This window comes from Candoia aspera, chromosome 1, assembly GCF_035149785.1.
Source record: "Candoia aspera isolate rCanAsp1 chromosome 1, rCanAsp1.hap2, whole genome shotgun sequence".
In the NCBI taxonomy this organism is placed as follows: Eukaryota; Metazoa; Chordata; class Lepidosauria; order Squamata; family Boidae; genus Candoia; species Candoia aspera.
This window is the reverse complement of record NC_086153.1, coordinates 19,304,145-19,331,289: the sequence shown is the minus strand read 5'-3', so window position 1 is coordinate 19,331,289 and position 27,145 is coordinate 19,304,145. Positions and strand designations below refer to the sequence as shown.

At 43.8% G+C, this 27,145-nt stretch overlaps 2 protein-coding genes across 4 annotated transcripts; both read left to right on the top strand.

Annotated features, from left to right (window-relative positions):
* The first annotated feature begins 1,158 nt into the window (after positions 1–1,158).
* Positions 1,159–7,783, top strand: ABHD11 (abhydrolase domain containing 11). Of its 2 annotated transcripts, none has more exons than XM_063298871.1 (6): positions 1,159–1,336; positions 2,951–3,086; positions 4,408–4,581; positions 5,826–5,996; positions 6,309–6,490; positions 7,351–7,783. In XM_063298871.1, exons 1-6 carry the CDS (start codon positions 1,215–1,217, stop codon positions 7,493–7,495), a joined length of 930 nt encoding a protein of 309 aa, XP_063154941.1. In that variant the 5' UTR covers positions 1,159–1,214; the 3' UTR covers positions 7,496–7,783. The 2 variants fall into 2 exon arrangements, with proteins under 2 accessions (XP_063154941.1, XP_063154947.1); XM_063298877.1 differs by lacking the exon at positions 1,159–1,336 and adding an exon at positions 1,534–1,660 and having other exon boundaries at positions 4,404–4,581.
* A 4,756-nt stretch (positions 7,784–12,539) lies between these two features.
* On the top strand, positions 12,540–26,558 carry LOC134493987 (caspase-1-like). 2 transcript variants are annotated; one of them, XM_063298850.1, is made up of 8 exons: positions 12,540–12,654; positions 14,453–14,725; positions 15,437–15,558; positions 19,487–19,660; positions 20,547–20,781; positions 21,237–21,389; positions 23,542–23,651; positions 25,787–26,558. In XM_063298850.1, the coding sequence occupies exons 1-8, from the start codon at positions 12,648–12,650 to the stop codon at positions 25,877–25,879; spliced, it is 1,167 nt and encodes a 388-aa protein (XP_063154920.1). In that variant the 5' UTR covers positions 12,540–12,647; the 3' UTR covers positions 25,880–26,558. The 2 variants fall into 2 exon arrangements, with proteins under 2 accessions (XP_063154920.1, XP_063154928.1); XM_063298858.1 differs by lacking the exon at positions 14,453–14,725 and having other exon boundaries at positions 12,547–12,654.
* Positions 26,559–27,145: the final 587 nt, after the last annotated feature.

Here is a 27,145-nt window from a genome sequence, read left to right as displayed (position 1 = left end):
GAAGAAGGTGCAAAAGCTGGCTTGCAGCTAAACCTCAAAAAAACCAAGATTATGGCAACCAGCTTGATTGATAACTGGCAAATAGAGGGAGAAAATGTTGAAGCAGTGAAAGACTTTGTATTTCTAGGTGCAAAGATTACTGCAGATGCTGACTGCAGTCAGGAAATCAGAAGACATTTATTCCTTGGGAGAAGAGCAATGACAAATCTCGATAAAATAGTTAAGAGCAGAGACATCACACTGACAACAAAGGTCCGCATATTAAAGCAATGGTATTCCCCATAGTAACATATGGCTGTGAGAGCTGGACCATAAGGAAGGCTGAGAGAAGGAAGATAGATGCTTCTGAACTGTGGTGTTGGAGGAAAATTCTGAGAGTGCCTTGGACTGCAAGAAGATCAAACCAGTCCCTACTCCAGGAAATAAAGCCAGACTGCTCACTTGAGGGAACGATATTAAAGGCAAAACTGAAATACTTTGGCCACATAATGAGAAGACAGGACACCCTGGAGAAGATGCTGATGCTGGGGAGAGTGGAAGGCAAAAGGAAGAGGGGCCGACCAAGGGCAAGATGGATGGATGCTATTCTAGAGGTGACGGACTCGTCCCTGGGGGAGCTGGGGGTGTTGACGACCGACAGGAAGCTCTGGCGTGGGCTGGTCCATAAAGTCACGAAGAGTCGGAAGCGACTGAACGAATAAACAGCTGCTTAGATGGGAGATTTCCAGGGAATCCTAGGTCTGAAAACGAGATTGGGAAGTTGTAATCTTGCGGAAGAGAGCAATGGCAACGCACTTCGATCCGTGGGTAAATTTCCCTGCAGTCAACAGGTGTCTCTTTCAATTTCAGAGAGACTTTATCTGCTTTGTGGGGAATAACTTTTTTTTAGAAAAAATATTCATTTGTATTAATCATAACGTTTTCCCGCAGAGTTTCATATGTATTTTATAAGTATTATTTCAAAAAAGAGATCTGTGCAGCTCCGAAATTTGCTTTATTAACAACAAAATGTGAATAGGGGCACTCGTGGCTCCCCCTGGCGACATACAAGTGCCAGTGGGTGTGTCCAACAAAGCAGGAAGGAACAAGATATTCAAATTACCCGCTTCTATGGCATCGGATCACCTTAGCAACCGACCCGGCAGTAGATCTGTGGCTACGTCCCCTCGTTAATTTAGTCTCTTTGTCACCTTGGTGACCGCTACGCCCGCCCAATGATGCTTCGCGCTCTTAGCTTTCCGCGTTCTCCTTCTCGCTGGGCGCGGGCCCAGACACTCCGATGTTGCCTCACCAGCCCAGCCCGGGAAAGAAGGGGTCTCGCCAACCACGCCACGATGTAAGAGCTCGGGAAGGGAATGGAACTCGGGAGGAGGAGAGTGAGACCCCTCGCAACGGCCTGGCCGGTGCATGAAGCCTCCACATTCCCGGTTGCATCAGGATCATGGGCCGGATGTAGTCACCATAGAGATGGAAAGGACAGACCATAGATGTAAAATGACGGCGTCCCAATAGCCTCCCCTCTTTGGGAGATCAGCTGTGATGGGGCGACAGAAATGATCTCCACAACAGTGCGAATAAACCTGTGCTAGGCAAGGGGAATAAAGCATCCCATATTATTGCCATGTGGCCCCTCATACCCCGCTCCCCGCATCGGAGCAAGGTGACACCGAGAGAACTACGAATGGGGGGGTGGGTATGCCGGTTCTGGAAAAAGGTGACTTGTTAGGGGCCCCGTAAACTAGGCCATTACCACAGTTAACAAGTCAGCATATTTTCAGCTGTAAAAAAATAATATTTGTCAGCCTAATATTTAAAGCATGTCAACTTAAAAAGCTTGAACTCATATGGCATCTCAAGGGAACGTTTCAGACATGGAAGTAGATAAATGAAGAAAAATAGTAATAAAACTATTCCTTTTTTAAAAAATAACTATTATTTGTGTAGTTAAGATTTACCAACAATGTGTTATTGCTGTTACCACATAGTTTGATGGGTAGTCATAGTTATTCTCTTCTGTTGTTACATTGTTGTTTATTTGTTCAGTTGCTTCCGACTCTTCGTGACTTCATGGGCCAGCCCACGCCAGAGCTTCCTGTCGGTCGTCAACACCCCCAGCTCCCCCAGGGACGGGTCCGTCACCTCTAGAATATCATCCATCCACCTTGCCCTTGGTCGGCCCTTCTTCCTTTTGCCTTCCACTCTCCCCAGCATCAGCATCTTCTCCAGGGTGTCCTGTCTTCTCATTATGTGGCCAAAGTATTTCAGTTTTGCCTTTAATATCATTCCCTCAAGTGAGCAGTCTGGCTTTATTTCCTGGTGGATGGACTGGTTTGATCTTCTTGCAATCCAAGGCACTCTCAGAATTTTCCTCCAATACCAATAGTTAAATAGCTGATTAAATACGATGATGTCTGGTCTGTGTCAACAGGAGAAAGTAATGGGTCTTTCATAACTGATTTTGGTTTGATCCGAGAGTCGTCTTATGATCTTAGGGAGGCTTGTAGTGATTCTTCCATAAAATGAAATTTGGTGCCCTTTTCCCTGGAATTTGTGGCAGTGCCCAGCTGTTTCCTGTCTGAAATACCTGTAGAAGGGTTACCTAATTTGGACTGTAAAAATCCAGAAGACCGCTAGATGACAGCAAAGAGATACAGATGCAGAACATTTTCAGATAATTACTTTTTTAAATTGCTGTTTATTGATTCTTTTGAAATGGATTTATGTTGGATTTATGTAAACTGCCTCGAAGACTCCTGAGGGGAAAAGATAGAACATCAATAACCAAAAGCTTGTTTGTAGTCTGTTTATTCTACCTTGCTGGTCCCTACAGAGGCTAAAAGTTTCTGTATATGTCTGCTACTATCTGCCACCTAGTGGTTGTCCAGATTTTTGCAGCCCAGGTCTGCTAGCCTAACCATTATCCTGTTTATAGCTTTTGCTTTATTTACAGGCCAGTGCCTCTGTCCTATGCCATTTTTGATGGACCCTCGCCAGATCCTCCACTTGTTTTCCTGCATGGGCTGTTCGGAAGCAAATCCAATTTTTCATCCCTTGCCAAAAAGTTGGTGCTCCAGACTGGTCGCAAGGTGGGTAAAAGATGGGGTATGGCCAGCCAGGGAAAGGGTTGCTGCTGGTTTGGAAGTCAGTTGCTGCAACTTTGAGGAGCCATTTTTATATTGAATAGTCAGACTTTCTTTTGCAGGGTTTTGTATACCTGAACAGAACATTCTAAAATATTTTTCAGTCTATCTCGGGTGAGCCATAGACCATTATGGGTTGTTTTTTTTATGTACAGGTAGTCCTATAGTTCTGCCTGTAGCTCTCAGTTCAACACATCAAAGAGTCTTTGTTCTTTTCAGTAATGTCTCTTGCTACAGCTTTATCCTGTACTGCCTCATAAACAATCCCAAAGCATTCAGAAGGGATTAAAAATCAAGTTGGAGATAGTGCTGCAGAGAAGAACAAGGGAAGTATATGTATATAGGAGAGGGAGGATGTTAAGTAAGGTGTTGAACCACAAGGCGGGTACAGTTATCGGCTAAATGAGAAAGTAGAATTGGACTGAATTGAACTAAGAGTCATCTAGATTTCTCCCATTAGATTTCATGCTGTGAGACAACCTAATGAGTGCCAGATAATATTGGAAAGATTACAAGATAATCGCTTTGTAGTCCATAATGCATCAAACCAGAAGAAATACAACTTTTTTCTATCTAAAATCATTTATTCTGCTTTTTTTACAACACTGAATCTGCGGGTTATTCTGCTGATTTTTATAATACGGTGCCCTTTATAGAAATCTTTTGCAATGCTTTTCTTGGAAGTCTGCAACCTTAGCTAGGATATATCTTTTCCCAGGATTCAAAATGAGTCCAGACTGGGCTGAAATTAAAACCCAAAGCTCCAAATTATTCACTTCTTTTAAATCCTTTAATATAAAGTTTATATTACAAGTATGCAAGAGAGAGATGACCAGTAGAAAACCAGGCTTGGAGAATCAACCTATTTAAATGGAGCTAAACTCCCCCTGCCAGACCAGGTTTGCAGCTTTGAAATGCTCCTTGGTCCAGAGTTGTTCCTGAATATCTATGGGATGGAAAGAGTAATTAAACTTTTCTGCATTTTCCTCTATTGCAACCATCCCTGAGCTGGTCAGGCCTGGTAACATTCATCTATGCATTGGTGACATTATGTTTAAACCATTAGACTACACAAATGTGCACTAAATGAGGTTACCTTTGAAGAGTGTCCAGAAGGTTATCAGAAAATTCAGCAGCTAGGCTGTTCTTTGGTGCATCATTATAATTTCATCATGTCTATGCTGAAATATAGTTCTGGTGATTTAGTCAAAATCTAAGGCTTCATCTTTGCCAATCTGCTGGTTTCCCTCTTCTCCTGCCCAGACAGGTGCTGACAGTAGATGCCCGCAACCATGGGGATAGTTCCCACAGCCCCATCATGACTTATGAAGCAATGAGTGCTGACATCCATCTCTTTCTGCACCAGCTGCATCTCAGTAGGTGTGTCTTAATTGGCCACAGCATGGGCGGCAAGACAGCCATGGTATTCACACTACAATGGGTATGCACTTCTGACCAGTTTCTCCTTCTAGGATTTTACTGTTGACGTTAGAGGGACATGGCCTTTTAGCCTAAATGGGAGTCGATGATTGAGAGAGCAGGACAAGTAGATGCTTAGGAGGGACAAATATTTGATTACCAGAAGTTTGTGCATGGGAATGGAGAGGGAATATAAAGTTTGTGTCCATGGCAACTCAAAGGTTTGTCTATAATAGGGATCAAAAGTTGAGTGTGCATTAAGGAATCCTGTCATACTGTCAAACAGTACCGTGAACAGACATAACAGTTTGTATTTGCTATGGATGAATAATACAAAAGCAAATGGATCATAGAACAAATTGATGCAGGGTTTTCACTCAAAGCACAAATCAGCAGGCTCAGATTATCATGTTTTGGACACTGTGTGAAGACCTTGCTCTCTAGAAAAATCTGTAATGCTGAGAAAGGTGAGAAGAAAGGGCAGAGGATGAGATACACCATTGGAAGACCCGAAGAGCCAGGTTGAGGACAGATAATCCTGAAGGTCTGTCTAGAGACACTGATGTGATGACACCAAATCAGTGAATTTACTCATTTTCCATAATTTATGTTTCCACAATCCAGGCTTTAAAAAAATTGTATTTTTGTCTGAAGCCACAGCATACGAAGTGTGCTTTAAAACATTTCCTCTATTCCTTTTTTTTTTACAATTAGCTACAAAGTCCCACACTTAAACAGTTGTTCAAGTTCAAAACACACAGACAGACAAGGACTGAAGTACCTCAACATTTACATATTTCAGAAATAACAAGGACAGCCAACATCTAATTTTCTGGGGTCAGGGAGGTAAGAGTTTTATAAAATTCAATACATTTCTGAGCTCAGAACAGGCTTGTAGGCAATTTCTACAATTTTTAAATATAACTTGATCCTTCCTCTTCTAGAGTCCCTACCATCAGTTAGAAGAGCATGCTGCAGAACATGTGCAGCACGTGTTAGTCCCGGTCGGCCATTCTCTGGGATTAGAGGACACAGGACATAGATTCTAGTCAGACATAAGGCTCTGCATCTCTTTTTCTAAAACATAATTCCCTTTCCTTCTTACAATGTCTGTGAAGGAAACTGGTGCAGAATAACAATTCTTGCCTGGTGTACTTCTCTATCTGTCCCTAGCTTAGAGTCTAGGCTTGGGACTAGTATGACAGCTCTTTTAGCCAATGATTCCTGTGACCTCCTTTTTCTTTCCCCAAATTCATTCCTTTGCAGCCAGAGCTGGTGGAGCGCTTAGTGTGTGTTGACATCAGTCCTAGCCAAACCAAAGATGTCAGTGGCTTTCAGGATTTCATCGCTGCCATGAGAGCAGTGGATATCCCTAGAGGTATTCCTCGTTCCACTGCTCGCCGACTGGCCGAAGAACAGCTGCGCCTAACTATTCAGGTACAGTGTTTTTGTCAGAGATCACAAGTTGCAAATGCCAGATCCAAGCTATTCTACTTCTCTAAGTGAGGTGTGTGAAAGTGTGGGACAAGGAATAGTGCTGATAGGTACCAATGTGCTACTTTCTTCAAACAGGATATATCATTCTTCAGAGCTGGGCATGTGTAGCAGTCTGACCATATGGAAGAGACAATGTGTAAATCAGTTTACTAAATTCAGTTTTAATAGGATGTACTTGCACAAAATAACTGCCCATGGGTTATGTTTCACATTTAAGCCATCATCCCAGTGACTTTACTTTTTTCTGTGTAGGAGCCAACCATTCTCTACTTTCTACTCACCAATCTAGTGAATGCTGAGGACCAGTTTGTATGGCGTGTGAATCTAGAGGCCATTTCACAGCATCTGAACGAACTCATGAGTTTTCCTGCCTTCCAGACTTCTTATCTAGGGCCTGCTCTCTTTCTCGGGGGTTCCAAATCTGGCTATATTAGGTAAGAGATCTGGAGCTTCATGTAAAATAGTATCTGCAGGGTTGCAGCCTGAAACCTGTTTTTACATTGCACATCAAAAAATTTCCAGTAAATAGTAGAATATAATCTACATGTCCCAAAAGGTAAATTTGTCCTGCTGAGTATCTGTAGATGGTGCTTTTGAACACAGGCATGATTTAAACTGAGCTGCATTTTTCCACAGCTCAGTCAAAGGTACTTTTGGCCATTAATCATGATCTGGGTTCTGAGGCTGTTTCTACCCTTAAAAAAAGGTAAAGTTTCCCATTTAGTCATGTCCGGCACTAGGGGGCGGTGCTCGTCTCCGTTTCATGGCCAAAGAGCCAGCATTGTCCAAAGACACTTCTGCGGTCATGTGGCCGGCATGACAGTCACAGAACGCTGTCACCTTCCTGCCAAAGCTGTACCTATTTGTCTGCTCGCATTTGCATGCTTTTGAATTGCTAGGTTGGCAAGAGCTGGGGTGAGTGCGGGAGCTCACTCCGTCACATGGCGCTCGGGTCTCGAACCGCTGAACTTGCTACCTTCTGGTTGACAAGCCCGGCGTCTTAGCCACTGAGCCACCACACCCCGTTTCTACCCTAGGCCCTGTTTTACTTTGGTTTGGGTTGCAGAATGGTCTACCATTCCACCTTGCTTTTTAGGGAGAGTTGAAATCATAAGGTCCTTTTTCACTGAGTTTAGTTTTTCACTGCCATTTAGTTTCTCTCCTTCACACAGTAAAAGCTGTTATTTTATTGTTACGTTATATTGCTTGATGTACTTTATATACCCAAAAGCTGTTACTCCAGGTAGGTCATTTTACTTATTTCCTTCCCATTTCTGTGTCCACTTTTCTGCAGCTCCCGTAACTACCCTGAGATCAAACGGCTCTTCCCTGATGCTGAAATCCAGCATGTTCCTGATGCAGGGCACTGGGTTCATGCGGATCAACCCCAAGAATTCATCACTGCCATTTCCAACTTCCTTGCACTCCATCTGATCTAGGATTTCTCAACAGATCCTCACAAACTATCCTCTCAAGATTGGAAGAGTAGGAGTTTTCTCATTGATCTGAATGCATTTTGCTGAATGGTCAATTGGATAATTACTCTTCTCCAGCTGGTCTTTCACCATTTCTATAGTCCCTGTTATTATTCTCCTGGAAGTCCTGAATCCTTGATAAGAATTAGCAATCAGAACCCTGCAGTGGCTGGAATGTCACCTACTCCACGTATCTCCTTTGTACAGTATTTAATATTAAATAAAATAGTGTTTGGTTTTAGTTTTAAATAAGCAATCCATGCCTTGCCAAGGAACCAGAGAAAAGTAGACAGCTCATGTCCATTCCAGAGAGCTGAGGAGAAGAGGAAGGAGATCATCATCATCATCATCGTCATCACGGACTTGAGCAAAACTACCCTGTTGCCAAGGATACAGGGCAATCATTAGTTATTTGGTCTCCAACCTCCTAAAGAAATGGAGGCAATTTATGGTCATAGTGCTATATGTGGTGCTTGGCCTAATTTCAAAAGCGCCATACAGGTGACCCATTCAGGGCTCTGGTCCAATTGCCAGTCCCTTCACTGGTGATCTGCTGCTTGGAAGCGGTAAAAGTGGGAGTCAGAGAATGAAAGAAAAGAGGGATGTCAGAAAAAAGGAGTGCCAGGAAGCAAAACTGGCTGGTCTCACCCACATTTGGCTCTGGCTCAACCAACCACTTGTTCCAGCTCTGCCCATCATTCAAGGCAGACTCCAATAGGTTATGCTTAATGGAATCTGTCCTCAACAGAGATGTTTCCCAGCTCTGACTTAGGTGAGCAAATAGATATTGAGACATTTATTCAACTAGATAGCATCTGCTAAATAAGATAATCCATTCCTGATTAACAGGAAACTCTGGTCTATGTATGTATTGTATGTATGTTTACTGTATGTATGTATTTATTTAATATCACTACCAAAAAACCTTACTTCAAATATTGACAAACACCACGCTGACAATTCATTGCTCCAGATGAAGGATAGATTTCTCCCTCCAGTGTTTCATAATTGTTCAGGCAACCCCCAATCCATAGTTCTTGATAACACTAGACATATAATCAAGAAGAAGATACACTTCTTTAGACAATGCTTCTCTAATGGTGATTGGTCCAAAGTAGTAACAATCCAGTCATAACCAACTCTCTAGGTTGCTGCTGGTTCTTGAAGGCAAAAGAAAACAGGTAAGTTTCAGCTATGCACTGTTGCTATAGTTTGGATGATTCACCTGCTTTTAAATAGTGAATTATTTACTTAATGCCTATTTTTGTGCTTGCTGAAAGCCAAGTCTACTTTTAAAAGAAGGAGAAATCTAAACCAATCCATGGCAAGGAGCTTGTGAGCAATCTGCATGCTCAGTGTTTGTGATACTCCAAATAACGGGAAAGAAAGGACTTCTAAGGAGTACAGTGTTTTGGGCAGTGACACAAATTTATAGCCACTTTCCTTACGTGTGTGTGTGTGTGCACACGCGCTGTTATGAATTGTTCTAAACTGGGGGAGCTTCAAAGTGAGGTGTTTAGTGAGAATTGTTGCGCTTAATTCATTCACCTTTTGCAGATCATCAACATGACTCCTGCTGTCTCCTGTCCTTGATGGTCCCCAACTTCTGTAGTCTTTTCCACCAATTGCAGACTGCCCAACATTTTTGAGAGAATGGACTGACCCAATGCAAGGTTGAAAAATGTTTCGCATCTCAGTCTTGGAAAGCAGCAAGGCCTTTTCACTGCTTTTAACTGGCTCAATGCATGTTACAGAATTATTATTATTATTATTATTATTATTATTTCCTGCCTTTTTAATCTATAACTCAAGGTGGCAAACATATGTAATATAGTATTCCTGCCTCCTATTTTCCCCAACAAGAACCCGGTGAGGTGGGCTGGGCTGAGAGTGAGTGACCAGCCCAAAGTCACCCATTTGATTTTCATTCCTAAGGGAAGCCTAGAACTCATAGTCTCCTGGTTTCTAGGCCAGCACCTTCACCATTACGCTAAACTGGCTGTGAGGATTGTAATGCCTCAATCCTAATCACTAAGAACTTTTGCCACAAGCCGTCAAGGATGTGCTAAAAGTCTTTATTAGGATATTAGGAGAGGTGATCACAAGCCAGTCAAAGCCTTGAATGAGCCGTTGGTGCGCAAACCATATATTCAAAGAGTTTCCTTCCCCCTCAGCTCCCCCTGGTGTTGCCTGGCACAGTTCAGCATTTTTGTGCTCTTCCCTGCGTCCCCTTCCTCCTGAGGATTTACAACCGTTGCCAAATGGTCTCAAGTTACTTTCCCTTGATAAGTTTGTCTAAACAATCTCCACTCTTTGGAATGTAGGTTGCTTCTGCGCTTGCAGCTCCGTCCCCTTCCTTATCAGAACCAATTAGACATTCCTACTCGAACTGGATACATTCTACTTTTCCCATGTCGGAGCATTGCATTCCGACATCTATTATGCCTGATTGCTGAACTCTGACACTGGCATAGTGCAGAAAATCTCTCTCCTGTACAATGAGTCTCAACTCTGCAAACAGTGAGCCTTTTAGAGCTCAGCAAAAGGAAAGCAAAACCCTATTTCATTTTTGGGGAGTGTGAGGAAACGGACATCTTAATTAGGTGGTGGTACTTTCTTTAAGCCATGCTTGGGAACTTCAATCCCACAGAACATATCAAAAGACTAGACATCCAGCCTTAAGGTACATTTCCTGGTTACCAGCTTGTTCTGAACCTGACTCAAATATTTTAAAAGTAATAGTAAAAGGCCTAAAGAGTTTGGGATCAGATCAGAAGTATTAACATTAATTTCCTTAAGGATACCTGGACCCCCATTATGGCTCTGAAACCATGTTTTATTTCCTTGAAGAGTTGTCTTGGCTTTCTTACTCTTCCTTTTTCACAAGCCTTGATACTGTAGCTATGTCCTGGATCGGCTGTACACACAACTCAGGAAGCAGTTGTAAGCGTTAAGGATTTTACTAATAATAATAATTAAATAAACTAATCACTGCTCTAAGGAGCATTGCTTAGAGATTGATACAAGGCAAGGCACAGGGTGTCTCAGAATCGGGACTTAGCTCGAAGGTGTTCGTTAGCTTGGAAAAATGCAAGGCATGAAGTTCAAATAAGATACAGACAAGGCCGAGGTTAGTCTCGGGTTCAAGTAAGGCACGGAGTCCAGCTGAGGGCTCTGACGGTACGGGTTGAGGTGAGGCGCGGCTCTAGATGAGACGTGGGTCCAGCTGAGGTGCGGGCTTGAGATAAGGTATGTGTCAGGATGGAGGCTGACTCCAAGGCAGAGGAGGACGAGCCAACAGTTGCAGAGGCGGGAAAGGGCGAGGAGGGCGTGAAAGAAGAAATCGAGCAGGAAGCGCGTTTTGCATCCGAGCGGCAAAATCCGGAGCCACTGTTTGGTGGAAGCGATGAAGAATCACCACCACCACCACCACCACCACCGATCAGTGCGCACACCAGAAGAGCGGGAAGAAGAGCCGAGCAGAGAGAAAGGCGGCGGGAAACTCAAAGCCTTAAAAGGCGCCCAGCCCAGGAACAGGTTGTCAGAGAACCATTCTCACCACCCACCTCTGGCTTCAAGCAACGCTGCCAGGACTGATCTCCTTACCTTGCCTGACAAGCCTTCTCAGCCGGATTCTGATCTCACGCCTGACTGCCTTCCTCCAGTCCACCTGGACTCCAAACCTTGCTGCGCCTCCGAGCTGCTCCCTGCTGTATTTCTTGAGCAACCAATTAAATAGTTAACTGTTAATATCTTGGCTGTTTTCTCGGTTTGTTATATAGTTTGATTTATTGTAGATGTTCTTAAAAAATCAAGATGTGTTAACTACTTTGAGAGTGTTCTTTCATTTGAAGATTTTTATACCTGCCTCCCTGGTTTGCAATCTAAAGAAGAATCGCATAAGAGGAGGGGGAAAAGCAAGGGAAGAAGAAAACAAACATCCAATTCTGACTGCGAGCAAGGGGAATTCCACTTGGCAGGGTCCACCAAGCGGGCCTTCTCTGCAGTGGCTCCCGCCCTCTGGAACAGCCTTCCCTCAGAGATAACACAGATTCCATCTCTTGTGGCCTTCCGAAAACCACTGAAAACCTGGTTTTGCCACCTTGCTTGAGGCGGGAAGGGAAGTAATCACCCCTGGAGATGGTTAGCACCCCAAAACAGGCCCTTTAGATACATATGAGTGATATTCCAATGATCATCGTCATCTGGATTTTATACTGTATTTATGCTCAATATTATATGTGTAATTATATTTATTTATGGTATTTTAATGCTTTTATCTCTGTTGTAAACTGCCTAAAGTCCCCCTTTGGAGGGAGATGGGCGGTGGCGAAATTTAATAAATAAATAAATATCAGCCAAAATGGAAAGAACTTGGGGACAAGCCAGATTTTTCAGCAAAGCTGAGGGAATGGCCCAGCTTTCTGTAGAATAGCTGCTACCAGATGAGGGATCCACTGAGCTGAACTTTTTCAAACACAGCAGGAGAGAACCATTTTTAATAAACGAATGTTAAACATGGAGAAAATCTAACCTATGTGGTCACTAAGAGTTGAAAATGACTTGATGGCACATAAATATTCAACGCAAATCGTAATTCTGAGGCACAAAGCGTACTTTGCTTTGCCTGCCTATGTGCCTGCATATGTCCTAGGAAGCATCAACTTGGAAGAGATACTTCCAATTGCACCCTCCGCAAGACAAAAGGGAAACCCTCTGCCTCTCTTTGGCACAACTTTTAAACCAACACATTTTTGCAACTCCTTCCCTCTTTCCCTATTGGGTGAAATTCACTAACGTGTCCCTCCCACAAGAAAAGCAACCGAGGTGTCATGAAATGTAACTGTGGGCTGTATCCAGTGGCTATTGAAAGCTCAAGAAAAGGCAAATTATTTCCACAAAATGCCTCCATGGGTGTGTTTCCAGGTTACTCACACGGTCGGGGCCAGCCCCTTTCTCGGATTGAACTCACAGAAGGGAAAAGGAAACACTGTACCGTATTTAGTGTGATTTCTTTCACTTTCGCAATTGCTCAGTGCTGGACGTGCTGCTAATCTTGTGGCCCTTTCTGCTGTCCTGTCATTGCTGCCACATATCAGCTGAATCCTGAGGTATCATGGCAGGTAAGATCACAGGTGCTTTTCTGCTTTTCCCCCCTCTACTCTTCCTTAAAATCTTAAATCCTGAAAAAGGCGGGAGTGGCAGTTGTACTGTTCCCTTTTCACTCTCTTGCTCTGCGTTTGTCAAAAATAGCATGCAAGGAGGAACCTTCCTTTCTCCGCCCAATTTTTTTCCTGCAACATACAAAAAGAACTTTCTTCCTAAATCAGATTACCTCTTGTCTGCCTGCCTGCCTGTGTGTAACAAAGAGGCGACTGCAGCTCAGTGTTTTGTCTGGAAGTCAGCCTGCCTGATAGGGACCAACCTGGTGGGGTAGGAAGGGAACTGGGGAGGGACTCACCAGTTTTTCTTCTAGGACATGGGGGTGGTAATTGGCCACACAAACTACTGCAGCCTTTTTGTGAATGGGCAAGCCTCCCTCCCTCATTTTGTCAGTGTCTACAGCAGTGTTTCCCCAGCTTGCTGCCACGGTTGAGAAAGACTGGTCTGCAGCATACTCTCAAAATTTCAAATGTTCCTCCCAACCCAAAAGGTTGGGGACTCCTGGCAGAGACAATACAGAGCTCTTTAGACTAATGAGTTGACTCACTATGAAGGAACTTCATACATAGATCCTGCCCATTGCTTTTCACGGAAGAGGGTCACCCCTCCAAGACTGAACTTCATGCTTCTCGCTATTCTCTCTCACGTGAGCCATGGCTACCCACTTCTGTGTCAACATCAGTCAAGTCTGATTGACCACAACGGGAAGAGATTCCCTCTTATTTTTTCAGGACCCAGCAGCCAACCGCAGAGGGCCACTCAAATTAAGATGGGTCTTACTCCACGCCTCCACTGAATGCATTTAGGTGGTAAGAAGCTGGCACCTGCATTCCCCTGCTCTCCCCCGAATGAATTGCAGCTTACCTGGTGTCATTTGTTTTTATCATTTTGTCCTGTAACATCCATCAAAGTATTTGGCTCTGCAGGAGGGAAAGAGAAAATGAGGCTCTTTTCACACAGCATGCTTACCTGGTTCCTGAATTAACCCATTTTCTGCGCTTATACAAGATAGCGAATCATTAACTAACCAAAGTGGACAGGGTTTCTGTGCTGCGCCAAAAAAAAATAACCCAGATTGACATTAGACAAGCTTAGCATGTGGTGCAAATCAGCCACTGTTGGTATTTAATTGATTTGTTAAGCATGTTGTGGGAACAGTATCCTAACGTGTGTGTAGGTGATTAGATAAAGAGTCCAGCTTCACCTTCTACAGAACTTTCTACAGAATCCTATTTTAATTCAATATTTAATTCCATGTAAAATCCAGTCACAGGTCACACCACCTGAGTGTCCTCTGGGCAGAAAAGTGGGCTAATTTGAGACAGTATATACTAGCTTATATTTTAACTGCTGGGTCCTATTTTTATCCAGCAAGTTGTATGAGGCTTACTTCCAAGTAACTGTACACATAAGGCGGCCTCCCTCAATCTGGTGCCTTCCAGGTTTATACTGGAAGCCTGTAATCCCAATATCTGATTGGAGAGAAGAAAGCACACACACACAAATCTGGTTTAGACATCACGCTGAATCCTAATGTGATTAATCACTTGTTGTGGTTTGCATGGCACACTAAGCTAAGAAACCACATTCTGGCATTCTTGAACACGTCTACGCACACAGTGAGAGTACACAACCAGTATGTAACTAGCTAAGGTGGGACTTGAATCCAAGATTCGGTGCTGTGAATTAACTCAGTGAAATTGTCATTCTCCAAGTCAGTGTGATAAATTTAGAGAAGTGCGCTTGTTTTCCTTACAGATAGGAGGTTGGCGGAAGTGCGCACACAGTTTATAGAAGGTATCAACAAAGCTGTCATCAGCCAGCTCTTGGATGATCTGCTCAGAGAGAAGGTCCTGAATGAAGAAGAGGCAGATGAAGTGAAGGAGAATGCTAAGAAGCAGGACCAAGCAAGGTTATTGATCGATCATGTGCGGAGAAAGGGGCCTAAAGCCAGCCATTTCTTGATTGAGTTCCTCCAGGACCGAGATTCTTTCTTAGCTAAAGGACTGGGTCTCCAAAACTCTCTGTCAGGTACATGTGATCTCATAACCTATCCTCTAGCTTTGGGCCAACCCTGTGTGTAACATTCTCCATGCTGGCTGGGGAATTCCAGGAGCTGAAGTCCACACATCTTAAAGTTGCCAAGGTTAAGAAACAGTGGACTAGGAAGTAGTATGGATTAAAAGCAGGTCTGTCTTCTCCTTCTTCCTCAATTGCTAATTTGAAGGGATAGGTCAGAAGGGAGGCCATGGGAATCAGCAAGGTTGGGAGGCTTCAGGCTGGGCACTAAGTTATCAGCTAAGTTTCTAGTTAGTGTCTTGTAGGCTTTCTTGGAGACTAGCAATGTGGAGGGAAGGCCAAGGCCTTAACAGCTGTTCTTTGCCAGCAGCCCTATTCATGCTGCTTAATTCCTTGTCTATTTTTTAGATCTCATATCATGTGGAATGGATAATCAGGAGGACACACTCTCTCTCAGGGCCCAGACTTACTAATTCTAATTGATTTTAGTTCCTCTTAGAGCTGACTTTGCTTTTTTACTTACATCCATGGAAGAAAACAAGTCTCCCTGTGAATTTTGTTGTACTACAATTCCCAATGCCCCTCATTGCAGGCTATTCTGACAGGGGCTGCTAGGAATTGTGGTTTAGCGATCTAAGGGGGCAGACTCTGACCCACATGATATTTAATAATTCATTGTGGTAAAAAGCTGAATCTGGTATTCAACTTTCCTCCCACCTCCAGCTTGTCAGCCAACAGAAGGCAACATCTCCGAGGAAGAAGTCCAGTCCCTGGAATCCAGAAACGGGATCAGGCTTTGTCCTCTAAACTTGTTTCAGAAGATACAGGCTAATGAAAGCACAGAGGTATGTTGGCAGACCTAGTGAGATCCAGACAAGACTTGAGCCTAAATACTGCAATTTATTACATGCAGTAGCTCCTGCAAAGGTAGCCACAGATGTGAATTGAAAATTACTGGTGGCATGTACCGCCCCTCCGTGCTCAGGCCCTGGTCAGCAGAACCACGGTGGCGCCAACCTCCGGCTGCTGCTTTGTAACGCCAGGTCAGTTAACAACAAGGCCCCCCTAATTTGCAACTTGATCGCGGAGGAGGGGGCCGACCTGGTATGCATTACTGAAACCTGGCTGGGCCTGGAAGGAGGTGCCCCTCTTATGGAGATGTGCCTGGCTGGGTTTTGAGTATGGCACCAGCCGAGACCTCAGGGCAGGGGAGGAGGGGTGGCCGTTGTCATCCGGGAATCCCTGGTAGCCTTCAGGGGCCATGCTGCACAAGTGATCAGCTGTGAGACCCTGTTTTTCAAGTTGGGTTCCTGGGAACAGTTGGGGGTGTTGTTACTGTACCAGCCTCCCTGCTGCGTAGCAACCTCCCTGCCTGAGGTGCTGGAGGACGTCTCAGGGCTGGCGGTGGAGTTCCCCAAACTTATGGTTCTGGGGGACTTCAATCTACCATCCCTGGGATGGGCCTCAGAGTCAGCTCAGGAGTTCATGACTGCCATGGCGGCCATGGACCTGATTCAGATTTGGGACCCAACTCAGGACAATGGCCTCACCCCAGATTTAGTTTTCTTGTCAGAGCAGTGGCAACATGATCTATGGGGAGCAGTACATCTTTCCCCTTTGTCATAGTCAGATCACACCCTGGTGAGCCTGAGATTCTCCTATGCAGGGAGGCAGGACCCATTTGATTGGTCCGCCCCTGGAGACTAATGGACCCGGCAGGGTTTCAGAGGGAGCTGGGGGTTATACCCAAGGATCTGCTGCATGGTCCAGCAGAGGCCCTGGAGGCTGCCTGGAATAGTCCAGCAGAGGGAGGCGGCCGGGGCCTTGGACAGGATCACACCTATGCGACCTTTCTTATCCCATCAAACCCGACACTCCCTGTGGTTTACAGAGGAGCTGAGGGTTCTGAAGAGGATTAAGAGATGCCTAGAGCACTGCTGGAGGAAGACAAAGACCAAATCTGACCGAACACAAGCTAGAGCCGCTATTAAGGCCTACCTTGTGGCGGTAAGAGTGGCGAAATGTCAGTATTTCTCCGCTCTTATTGCATCTGTGGAATGCCGCCCAGCGGCCCTGTTTAAGATTATCCGATCCCTTTTTGGGAAAAGGGATTCGGAGATCCATCTACAGGGCCGAGCTGAGGAGTTTTCTGGGCATCTGCAGGATAAAATCGCTCAGAATTGTTCCAAGTTGGACTCTGAGCATGAGGCAGGGTCTGTGGAGATGCCTGTGGAACGTTCTTACCCGGTTATCTGGTGATGGTTTGATCCTGTTGAGCCCGAGGAAGTGGACAGGATCCTCCAGACAGTAAATGCCACCACATGTCATCTAGACCCATGCCCTTCCTGGCTGGTGAAGGCAGCTCGGGAGGGGACCTGTGGTTGGGTCCAGGCAATGGTGAATGCATCCTTGAGAGAGGGGGTATTTCTGGCAGCCTTTAAAGAGGCGCTGGTACACCCCCTGCTCAAGAAACCATCACTGGACCCTACTGTACTGGACAATTTTCATTGTCTCCCACCTCCCCTTTTTGGAGAAAGTGGTTGAGAAAGTGGTGGCTTTGCAGGTCCAGAGGATCCTGGAGAAAATGGATTATCTAGACCCCTTCCAGTCAGGTTTCAGGTCTGGATATGGGAAGGAAACGGCATTGGTCGCACGTATGGATGCTCTATGGCGGGAGTGGGATGGTGGCAGTGCATCCATCCTCACTCTTCTTGATCTCTCAGTGGCTTTCAATACCATCAACCATGGTATCCTTTTGGGGCAGCTCAGGGAGTTGTGGGTGGGCAGTGTAGTATTGCGCTGGTTCACCTCCTTCCTCCAGGGCCAGTCCCAATCGGTGGTAATAGGGAGTGAGAGATCCGACCCTCGTCCCCTTCTTTGCGGGGTGCCACAGGGTTCGGTACTCTTTCTGCTTCTTTTCAACATCTACATGAAACTGCTGGGTGAGATCATCCGTCACCATAGGGTGAGATATCATCAATACGCTGATGCTACTCAATTGTACATCTCCATCCCGGGTGAGGTATGTGATGCTGTGACTGCCCTCTCACGGTGTCTGGGGGCTGTAGGGGTCTGGATGCGGAACAACAGGCTTCAACTGAATCCTGGTAAGATGGAGTGGCTGTGGGTTAATGGCTCTTCCGTATCCGGGACTTTGCAATCTCTGGTTCTGGATGGGGTTGCACTGCCTCAGACAGACCCGGTGCGTAATCTGGGGGTCCTCCTGGACTCACGGCTCCTGCTCAAAGAGCAGGTGGCAGCCGTGGCCAGGAGAGCCTTTGTGCGACTTCGTGTTGTGCACCAGTTACGCCCTTTCCTAGACTGAGAGGCCCTTTGAATGGTCACTCATGCCCTGGTCATCTCCCATCTAGACTACTGTAATGCGCTGTAATGACATGGGGCTACCCTTGAAGAACATCTGGAAGCTACAAGTGGTCCAGAATGTAGCTGCATGGGCAATCTTGGGGGCCCCAAGGTTTGCACATGTAACACCTTTGTTGCGTGAGCTGCACTGGGTTCCAATCTGCTTCAGGGTCCAATCCAAGGTGTTGGTTATCACCTTTAAAGCCCTACATGGCATGGGACCAGGATATCTGAGGGACCGTCTCATCCCTATTACATGGACCCGCCCCACCCGGTCATATAGGGAGGGCATGTTACGGACCCCATCCACAAAAGAATTCCCTCTAGCGGGGTCCTGGAAGTGTGCCTTCTCTGCAGTAGCTCCCGCCCTTTGGAACATCCTTCCCCCAGAGGTGAGACAGGCCTCCTCGCTCCTGGACCTTCGAAAAAGATTAAAGACCTGGTTTTGCCAGCAAGCTTGGAACAGGAGGGAGAATAGCCATACCTGGGGATGGCTAGCGGCGTAGAGTGATTTTTGATGGAGCTATAACACTCATAGGCTGATCAGAACTCTCAGCCATCTAGACTCCATCACATTTTATTTCTAGTTTATTTATTGTATTTGTAACTGCTTTCGATTTTAACTTCGTTTTTATTGTAAACTGCCCAGAGTCCCTCTTTGGGAGGGAGATGGGTGGCGATAAAGTTTGATTGATTGATTGATTGATTGATAAATAAATAAATAAATAAATAAATTTAGCTTCATTCTTTTGTAGCAGAAATTTTGAATATTTCCTAAATTCTCCTCATCCTAACTTTGAGAAACATTGCCTTGTTTTATTTCTAAAGCGGAAAAATGTGTTGAAAATCCTCTGTTGTTCCATATCTAACATCAAATAAAATGGGCAGCATGAAATTGGCTTCCATTAAATATAATGTGGGCCACTACAATACCTTGGTTAGCTTTAAAAGTACTAGTAGACAATAGACAACTCATGGATTCTGTGGCTTCACAGTACTGCCATGTCCTCTGAATATTTGCTGCTGGTTAAATGTCAGAAGGGGAAGTCTTGCTTTCAAATCAGGCTTGTGAGTTTCCTAAAGTACCTAACCACCCACTCTGGGAAACAGGAAGCCAGACTATTTGGGGTCTGATCTAGGAAGATTATTTTTATGGCTAAGTGGAACAAATCTTCAGATTCAAACCATCTCGGAACACTAACTTCTGAGTAATAAAACCATTGTATCTTTCAGCCTTGTCTGTGGGTTTTGTAGAGCCATCAAGGCCATTCAAATGCTACTGAACTACTGTAGTTTCCAGGATCCCTCACCACTGACTAGGACTGATAAGAACTGGGAGGGCCCTAATCTAAACAGACGCTCAGCATAACTATAGTTCAGGATGAGAATTATTTTTGTTTCCTCAAACAGATCTACCCTATCAACGATCCCAGGACTCGTACTCGCTTGGCCTTAATTATCTGCAATATCAAATTTGATCACTTACCAGATAGAAAAGGGGCTGAGGTAGACCAGAAACAGATGAAGCTTCTCCTGGAAGATCTGGGATACCATGTGGAAGTAGAGACCAACTTAAACTCACAGGTAAAAAAAGCTGAATCAGGTGGAACCATTCTAGAGAGTAAAATTCAGTTTGTTACTCAAGGAAAAAAGTCTAGTGACTTTAAATGAAAGCTAAACACTCAAGGAATGGGTATGGAAGATCTGATTTTGCCCTTTAATATGTGTATTTACTCCAGCTGCCCACGGTTAGTTGGAGTTAGGCAGCTTCAAAATTGAATAAATAAAAAAATTAAATAAAACACAGCAATCTTGTTAAACTGCTGTCTATAATATTTAGCACAGTTGCAGGCAATCTAATACCTTGTGGATGCTTTACATTACAAACCCAGCAAGTCCTTGATCATGGCTATGCTGGTTGGAGTTGATGGGATCTCAAGTCCAAAGAACTGGAGGTTACCAAGTTGTTTATACCCAGTTTAGCATAAGAAAAAATATGCCTGATTGGTAGCTGAACTTCCTGTTCTGTACTACTTCTCTTAAATTCAAATGCCAGCATATTGCTTTCTTTTTCATCTCTAGTAACTGTTTCTCCAAAAAACAGCTGAGGCTAACTTTCCACTGAGAATATACCACCGCACCGGCCAGGATGTTTTCTTTTCTTCTGAAGGGCATGATTTGGTCAGCCTTCCATTAAGCCATGAAGATAGGACCGCCCCCCCCATCTCCATATCTGAGATTCATGATGGTGTTCAACCTTAGCATGAACTGCAGGTTTAGCATTAGCTGCACAGCCCTCCCATTCAAAGCTAGAGAGGAAAGGCTGGTAATTGTTTCTGCATTGAACTCTTACTGTGCTTGAATAATATTAAATTGCAGGAAGGATACCCCCATTCCTTCCCAATTCTAAATGTGGGTGTGGAAACTACATTTCCACTCCTGACACACCCTCCTGGTTCATTGCTTTCAGGATATAACCACTTGCTTGAAGAATTTTGCGGATCGGAAGGAGCACATGGCTTCAGATGGGATGTTTGTGGTACTCATGTCTCATGGCCTCCAGGACAGGATTTGTGGAATCCATTCAGAAAGCACACAGTCTGACATCTTCTCCATCAATACTATCTTCTCCACCTTCAACAACAAGAATTGCCCGGCTTTGAGGGGAAAGCCCAAGGTGGTCATTATCCAAGCATGTCGTGGTGGTAGGTTGCTGGCAGTTAAGTTGAGGTCTGGGAGGAAAGAAAACAGACAAGTCTTTCGCAGGAGTATATATTCTCTTGCAGGAACTGTTGGTCTTAACTAGAACAACCAACTTCCCGACCAACATCTGCTCCCATGATTTTAGCAAATGGATTTGTAAATATTTGCTGCTGATTATATTTATCTCCACATTATGCACATCAAACTTCAAGACCCGTGATCTTCAGGTGTTTGGGATCATGACTTCCTGTAGATGGCAAAACAGTAGTTGGGAAAAACTACCTTTGAGCTAGCTTAACTATCTATCTTAAACCTTGGGAGTTTGCTCCATTGAACCCTGTCAGGAACCAAAGGCTATGCTATACTTTTATGATGATCATAAAACCACATGGGAGCAACTTCTGTTCTCTCTGAGGCTTTTTGTGATAATTGTTGATCTCCCATTTTGTTTCGCCAGAGAAACTAGGATATATGTACTTGGAAGACTCAGCTACATCTGTTCCTGCCTATCCTGACTCTGTTTCACAGCCCGATTTGCAACTGCAAAGTGATGCTGTTCAGCAAGTGCTTGTGGAGAGTGACTTCATCTGCCTATATTCCACTACTCCTGGTAAGAGGTTCTTAAAAGAAAAATGCTAGGCAGGTGTCAAATGCAGGACAGAATGATAAGAATTGCCATCTTTTCTATAGCCCTGGATACAGGCACTTAGCTGACAAAGCTTTTTACTCTGGCTGTATTCACAGGTAAGAACAAGCCCTAACAACCTGAATTCATAGTGTCCTAAGCCAGGTAGAGCATCATGTTAGCCAACATCAAAATTTAAATGCAAATCATCAGGTCAGATCACTCCATATGAACTATCTATTCCTTTCCTGCTTGCTTGGGAGAGAAAAGAGGATATTTAAAAAGAGAAAAAGAATGCCATAGGCATGTATTTTTTACTTATATTTCAAATTTTGTCACTGCCCATCTTACTCAAAGAGCGACTCTGGGAGGTTCCCACCCACTTCAGCCTTGCCTACCATGCTGTCCCAACAGACTGATGGAGTTTTTAAGGTTTAATCAAAGAACTCCAGGCAGCTAACAACAATCTTGCGAAGTAGAAGCGTGAACCAAAACTTGCACATTAAGCTTAATTACATTCAGAAATAAACTCAGTCTTCACATAGTAGTTAGATGAAGAGAAAATGAAAAATAGCTTACATTTATTCAGTAGTTCTGGATACAAGTAGATTCATAGTAGAAAGTACTTAATCTTCACTGGTTCTTTGTAGACATTTTTATGGAAATAGAAATGTCTATGTGCAAGCGAGATGAATGGGTGAGAGCTGCATTCAGCAGCACCTCCTGCTTGCAGGTGTGCCAAGATGGTAATGGAGATCATTAATCCCCAAACCCAAGAAGAAGGAGGAAGTGGAAATCAGGTGACCCATGTGACATCCCACAAGCACAATAGAGATGCGTTTACCAGAGAAACCCCCTTATTATGCTTGTGAGACAATGCTGAGTTGACCCCTGATAATTCCAACGTAGACTACCCTCAAGGAATATAGCCCTCAACAGAAGAATGTTGCTCATCCATGCTCTAAACCATAATGAGCAGGTTTGCAAAACATATATGAATGTTGCAATTTTATGCACTGCTCAACCCCAAGAGCAAAGGGCTGCCCCCCTCCTAGCACTGTCTGTCTGTCTGTCAAGAACTGGCAACTAATCAGTTAAGAAAACCTGGTCTGGACCTCTTTTCTGAGTATCAGAAATTCTCTGGCAGGCTCAATGCAAAAGGCATAGTCTTTTTACAGAATTTGTAGAGAATTACTTATCCAGATAAATTGGCTGATACATTTTGGGGATTTGCACACTACACTGAACCACATACTACCCAAACAGACTGTGTCTGTGTAATATGCTAAGCTACAAGAAATCTGATCAAGATCAACACTAACAAAGATGAGTATGTTGTGTGAACCTAACCTGTTTTTATAGTAACTGAACCATAAGCTAACCAACCTCAGAAAATGGATAATCAACTGATGCGGTTAAGGATGTTATATAAACATACCCAGAAAGTTATAACCGGATATCCTAAAGTTTAAATCTAAGCAACAACAAAAATAAATATAAGATCATCTATACCTTTAAAGGCAGGATTAGAAAATTGGCGACCTTCTAGAGTTGCTGATTCGAATTGCCAGCTTCCCTTATTATTGACAATGCTGGCTGAGGCTGCTAGAATTTGTAATTCAGTGATATTTGGAATGATATGGGTTTTGCAGCCCTCATGAGTGACTGTGGAAAGGTGCAGATACATGAGGAGTAAGTTGCATGTCTCCAAATGTCTATTTTTACACACGTGAAGACAGTGGTGTACTACTGTCTTCTTCCAGGATGTTTTTTCAACATCTCAGTCTAGCTTATAGTTCTACAGTTACATGCTTATATCCCATGCACTTACTAACCAGATCTGACTTTAATTTGCAGGGATCAGCCAAAATCAGCTAGATGTTGCCACTTGCTATGGTAGAATCCTAGGCGCTTCCAGTGATATGATTTCACCAACCTGCTGTGCTTTTGGCATCCATTGGCTATCAGGGCAATAATTCAGGGGTGTATTTAGGCAGGGATTGTCCAAATTTTCTTTCCAGCTAAAAGGACCGAAAAGCCTTCTGTTAAAAGTCTCTTGGGTAGCAGGGTAGAGAATAAAGTCTGAGATCTTGAAGAATAATTATTGCTTAAATTCGAATAATTGTTGTCTGCTTAGATCATGTGTCCTGGAGAAGCCCTATAACTGGATCACTCTTCATCAGCCAGCTAATAGATAAGATCAAGAAACATGCTTGGAATTGCAGTTTGGAAGAGGTCTTCCGGAAGGTAGGCCCGCTGAAGTCTTTCTGCACAAGGCACTTATGTTGGAATACAGCTGTTTTACTAAAGGCCCACTTTGGAATGGCATTCCTTGGCCCTAAATCTCGTGTTTTTGGGCTCCTGATCTTTTTTTTTTTTTTGCCTGCCATTAGTGATAAAATCTCATGTTCAAAAACTTACTGTCCACCACAGAAATGGAAGAAATAGGCAAGTTCTGAAACTTTTATCAATCAACAACTCAGCTGCATGAATATTGAACAGATTTATCATGTAGAATGTATTTGAAGATATCCTTTTTGTGATTACGATGAGAAAAATGAAACAAAACAAAACTTGCTGGTGGGCAAAAACTTTTGGTAGGCAAAAATGGAACAAGAGCCTTTTTTTTTTTTTGCATAAACCACCTTCTTCCCCCACCCGCTGCCTTCAGATATCTTTGATTTCAACTCCCATAATCCCTAGCCAGCAAGGCATCCAGATGGAGGAAAGCTAACAAAGAGCTGCTCTCATGTCATCATTTTTGCAATTGGATCTGATCAAAATTATCCCTAGCATTCTACTTCTGATAACAAATAGCTTTGGAAATACCCAGACATCAAACTTATTGCTGCCCAGCCCAAATAAAAAAATCCCTTTGAGAATATGATCCAGGGTACCTTAATCCCGTGGTGGTTCTGAACTGCCCTTCTTCAACCTTTTGCACCCCTTCTTTGTCTGTCTACAGTCTCTGGATTGCAACAGTAAAGAAATAAACCTGGCTAGAATTTCTCTGCCTGGTTCCCCAGCTGTCAAGCCCCATGAGGCTGGCAAGCTCAAGAAACAAGAATCATGTAGATTTCTGGAAAGACTTTTATTGCTAGTTGGGTAATGTAACAGAATTGTGAAAACCTATCAAAGTAATTCTCCTGTAGAACTTATATCTAATGTACTTAAGATGGAGTTACTCTGAGTCTTTTTCTCATGCTTCCCTCCTCCCTTGGACTCAAGAATCTCTTTTGTAACAGCCCCATTTCCTATCTTAAGTGAATTGCTGCCTCCTCTACATTCCAAGGTCTGTTAAGCATCCCATCACACCAGCAGAGTCACTCTGCTTCACAGATAGGCAGATAGAATTTGCTGAGTCTTCCTTCTAGCCAAAAATCCACCAGCCAGGCAGTAAGTAGAAACAAATCTATCAAAGTCCAAGGTTCAGCATCGTAACAAAAACATTCCATGCAGAAAAGAGTTTAAGAGAAAAGAAATACAAAAATGGATATTTTGGATCCATGTAATCACTCCTGATGAACAAGGCAAGCGTTTGGACAGCTGGTCACTGAAGCCCCCAGGGCAAAGTCAGTATTTCTGGCACCGGATATATCAAACTGACCAGCTTTATATTCTGCTGAATTGTAAGAACGAAGTTCAGATTGCCATTTACTTGGAAGCAACACCTGAGTAGAGTGTTATTGCTAAAGAGTATTTCTATACCTTTAAGGCTTCTGGTTCTTGACCCACCATTGCTGTTACTCTCCTGGACTTCCAATATGCTCAGGAAATAAAGAGCTGGGGTTGTAGGTAGTCTAGTGGCAAGGGACAGTTCTTCCACATGTGCTTGGCTGGGTCCTAACTCTTGGTCCCCATCAGTCTCCAACACTTCCTCACCTCTTCTTAATCCCCTGGGAATGAATTCTTGGGTGGGAATGGGAGTATGATCCTAGTGAGTAAAGTCATAAAGAGTCTGGTAACAGCTTTTAAGACTAACAATTTTAAGGTATACGCTTTTGTGAACTGCAGCTCACTTCATCAGGTGCATGGAGTCATCTGACTGATGTGGGATTTAAATACGGTCATCTGACTGATGTGGGATAAGGTGTAGGTGAAAGATAGGGTGGTTAGGCAGATGAAGGTTCCATGGAAGACAGATTACAAGCACCCATCGGTTAATAACTGTAATGTATTATGCCTTAAGTCTAAGATAAAATTGTTAATCTTGAAAGCTGCTATCAGACTCTTTCTGATTCTTCTACTATGTCTAGTTAGTAAAGTGAGCATGTGTAAACTAGTCAAATATATATCGTGGGCTACTAACTTTTAGATGGGGCTAGTTGACTTTCTTGGATGTGCTTGAACAAGCTTTTGTTTCTGTGCCTTCCATGTTGCAGGTGTTGCAGCACTTTGCAAGCAACCCATGTCAGATGCCCTCAAAGGATAGAACCACCCTGACTAAAAAGTTCTATCTCTTCCCAGGACATTGAAGCCAAGTAAGTGTTTCTCCTTGCAGCTGTGTCACAGAATTTTGGGATCTCTGGGGGCAACAGAGGAGGGACAGCTGAGCCAGCTGATTTTCTTGGAGTTTTGGGTAAAACTGAAGCCCTTTTGTGGCAAATCAGGAAGTCCCTCGTTCAGATCTCATCACTACCATGAACTCACTATGAGGTCTTCAGCCTCTTTCCCTCTATGTAACAAGGAGGAAAATAATCCCCCCCTTTTTTTTTTTGAACAGCAGGAACAGGAAATCCACAAGCCACATGCAGGCTGTCAGGATTGTGCATCCTGCCATGGCGCCAAGAAGAAACGTCTTGTCATGGGCATAAAGGGGGGAACCTCCTGCTGATCTGTCAAAGCAGGAAGTAGGGGCAATTGGTGAAAACTGCCAAACTTGCAGGGTGGGTGTGAACATGCATGGAAGGGTTTTAGCTTAAGCGCAAGGCTGTAATGGTCAAAAGCCTGCGGTGAGAAATTCAGCACCAAGGACAGATAAAAGGGAGAAATTGCGGGCTTGAATGTTTGAGGCTGGGAAAGATCTAAGACTGAAGGAAAGAGAGGGTGGGGGAATTCCTGGCAATTTAAACCACCAGCTGCATGGCTTTCCTTACTTGAATCTTTGACTGTAATGGATCACTAGCTCTAATAAAGATTCCTTCATATTCCTAAGCGACTTGTGTATGGAGTTCTAATTTAGTAGCCAAAGGATTTAGGGCATCACACAGGCTCACTCGCCAGGTAATGCATTTGATAAATTTTTGAACATGAGCAGAACAACTTTCTGTTGCATTTTGAAGAAAAAGAAATAAAACTAGTGTGTGAAATCTTTCCATAGGTTTTGCACACCTTAGGATAATTCCTTAATCACTCCAAATACCTGTCCCCAAGTCGCTCCTATCCACTTCTGTGATAGCACTGATCACTGTGCCAGTCATTGTGTTTCCCTGACCACTGGCAGAAAAAAAGCTAACAATGGACAAAGATTGCCTGCCCCCTCCTTACAAGGTATTGAACAATCACACCCAAATAACACATATAAATCACTTCAAACAATTGCCAGCACAATGCAAAATGTCTGTAGGGCTTCTTTCACCTACATTACTACAGTAGACTCAGTTAACCGGAACTCAAGCAACCAGCAGAAAAATTGAACCGGCACTCTCAAGCAACCAGAAAAAAAAGGGCACCCTCAAGCAACCGGCTAAAAAATCTGTATCTCTCTGCTGCCATCTAGTGGGTATTAGGTTTTAATAGTA

Coding starts and splice junctions, on each gene's coding strand:
- LOC134493987 (XM_063298850.1), top strand. Junction 15,559..19,486: donor AGGCTAATGAAAGCACAGAG/GTATGTTGGCAG, acceptor TTCCTCAAACAG/ATCTACCCTATCAACGATCC. Junction 19,661..20,546: donor AGACCAACTTAAACTCACAG/GTAAAAAAAGCT, acceptor CATTGCTTTCAG/GATATAACCACTTGCTTGAA.
- ABHD11 (XM_063298871.1), top strand. CDS start 1,215: ATGATGCTTCGCGCTCTTAGCTTTCCGCGTTCTCCTTCTCGCTGGGCG. Junction 4,582..5,825: donor TGGTATTCACACTACAATGG/GTATGCACTTCT, acceptor ATTCCTTTGCAG/CCAGAGCTGGTGGAGCGCTT. Junction 5,997..6,308: donor AGCTGCGCCTAACTATTCAG/GTACAGTGTTTT, acceptor TTTTCTGTGTAG/GAGCCAACCATTCTCTACTT.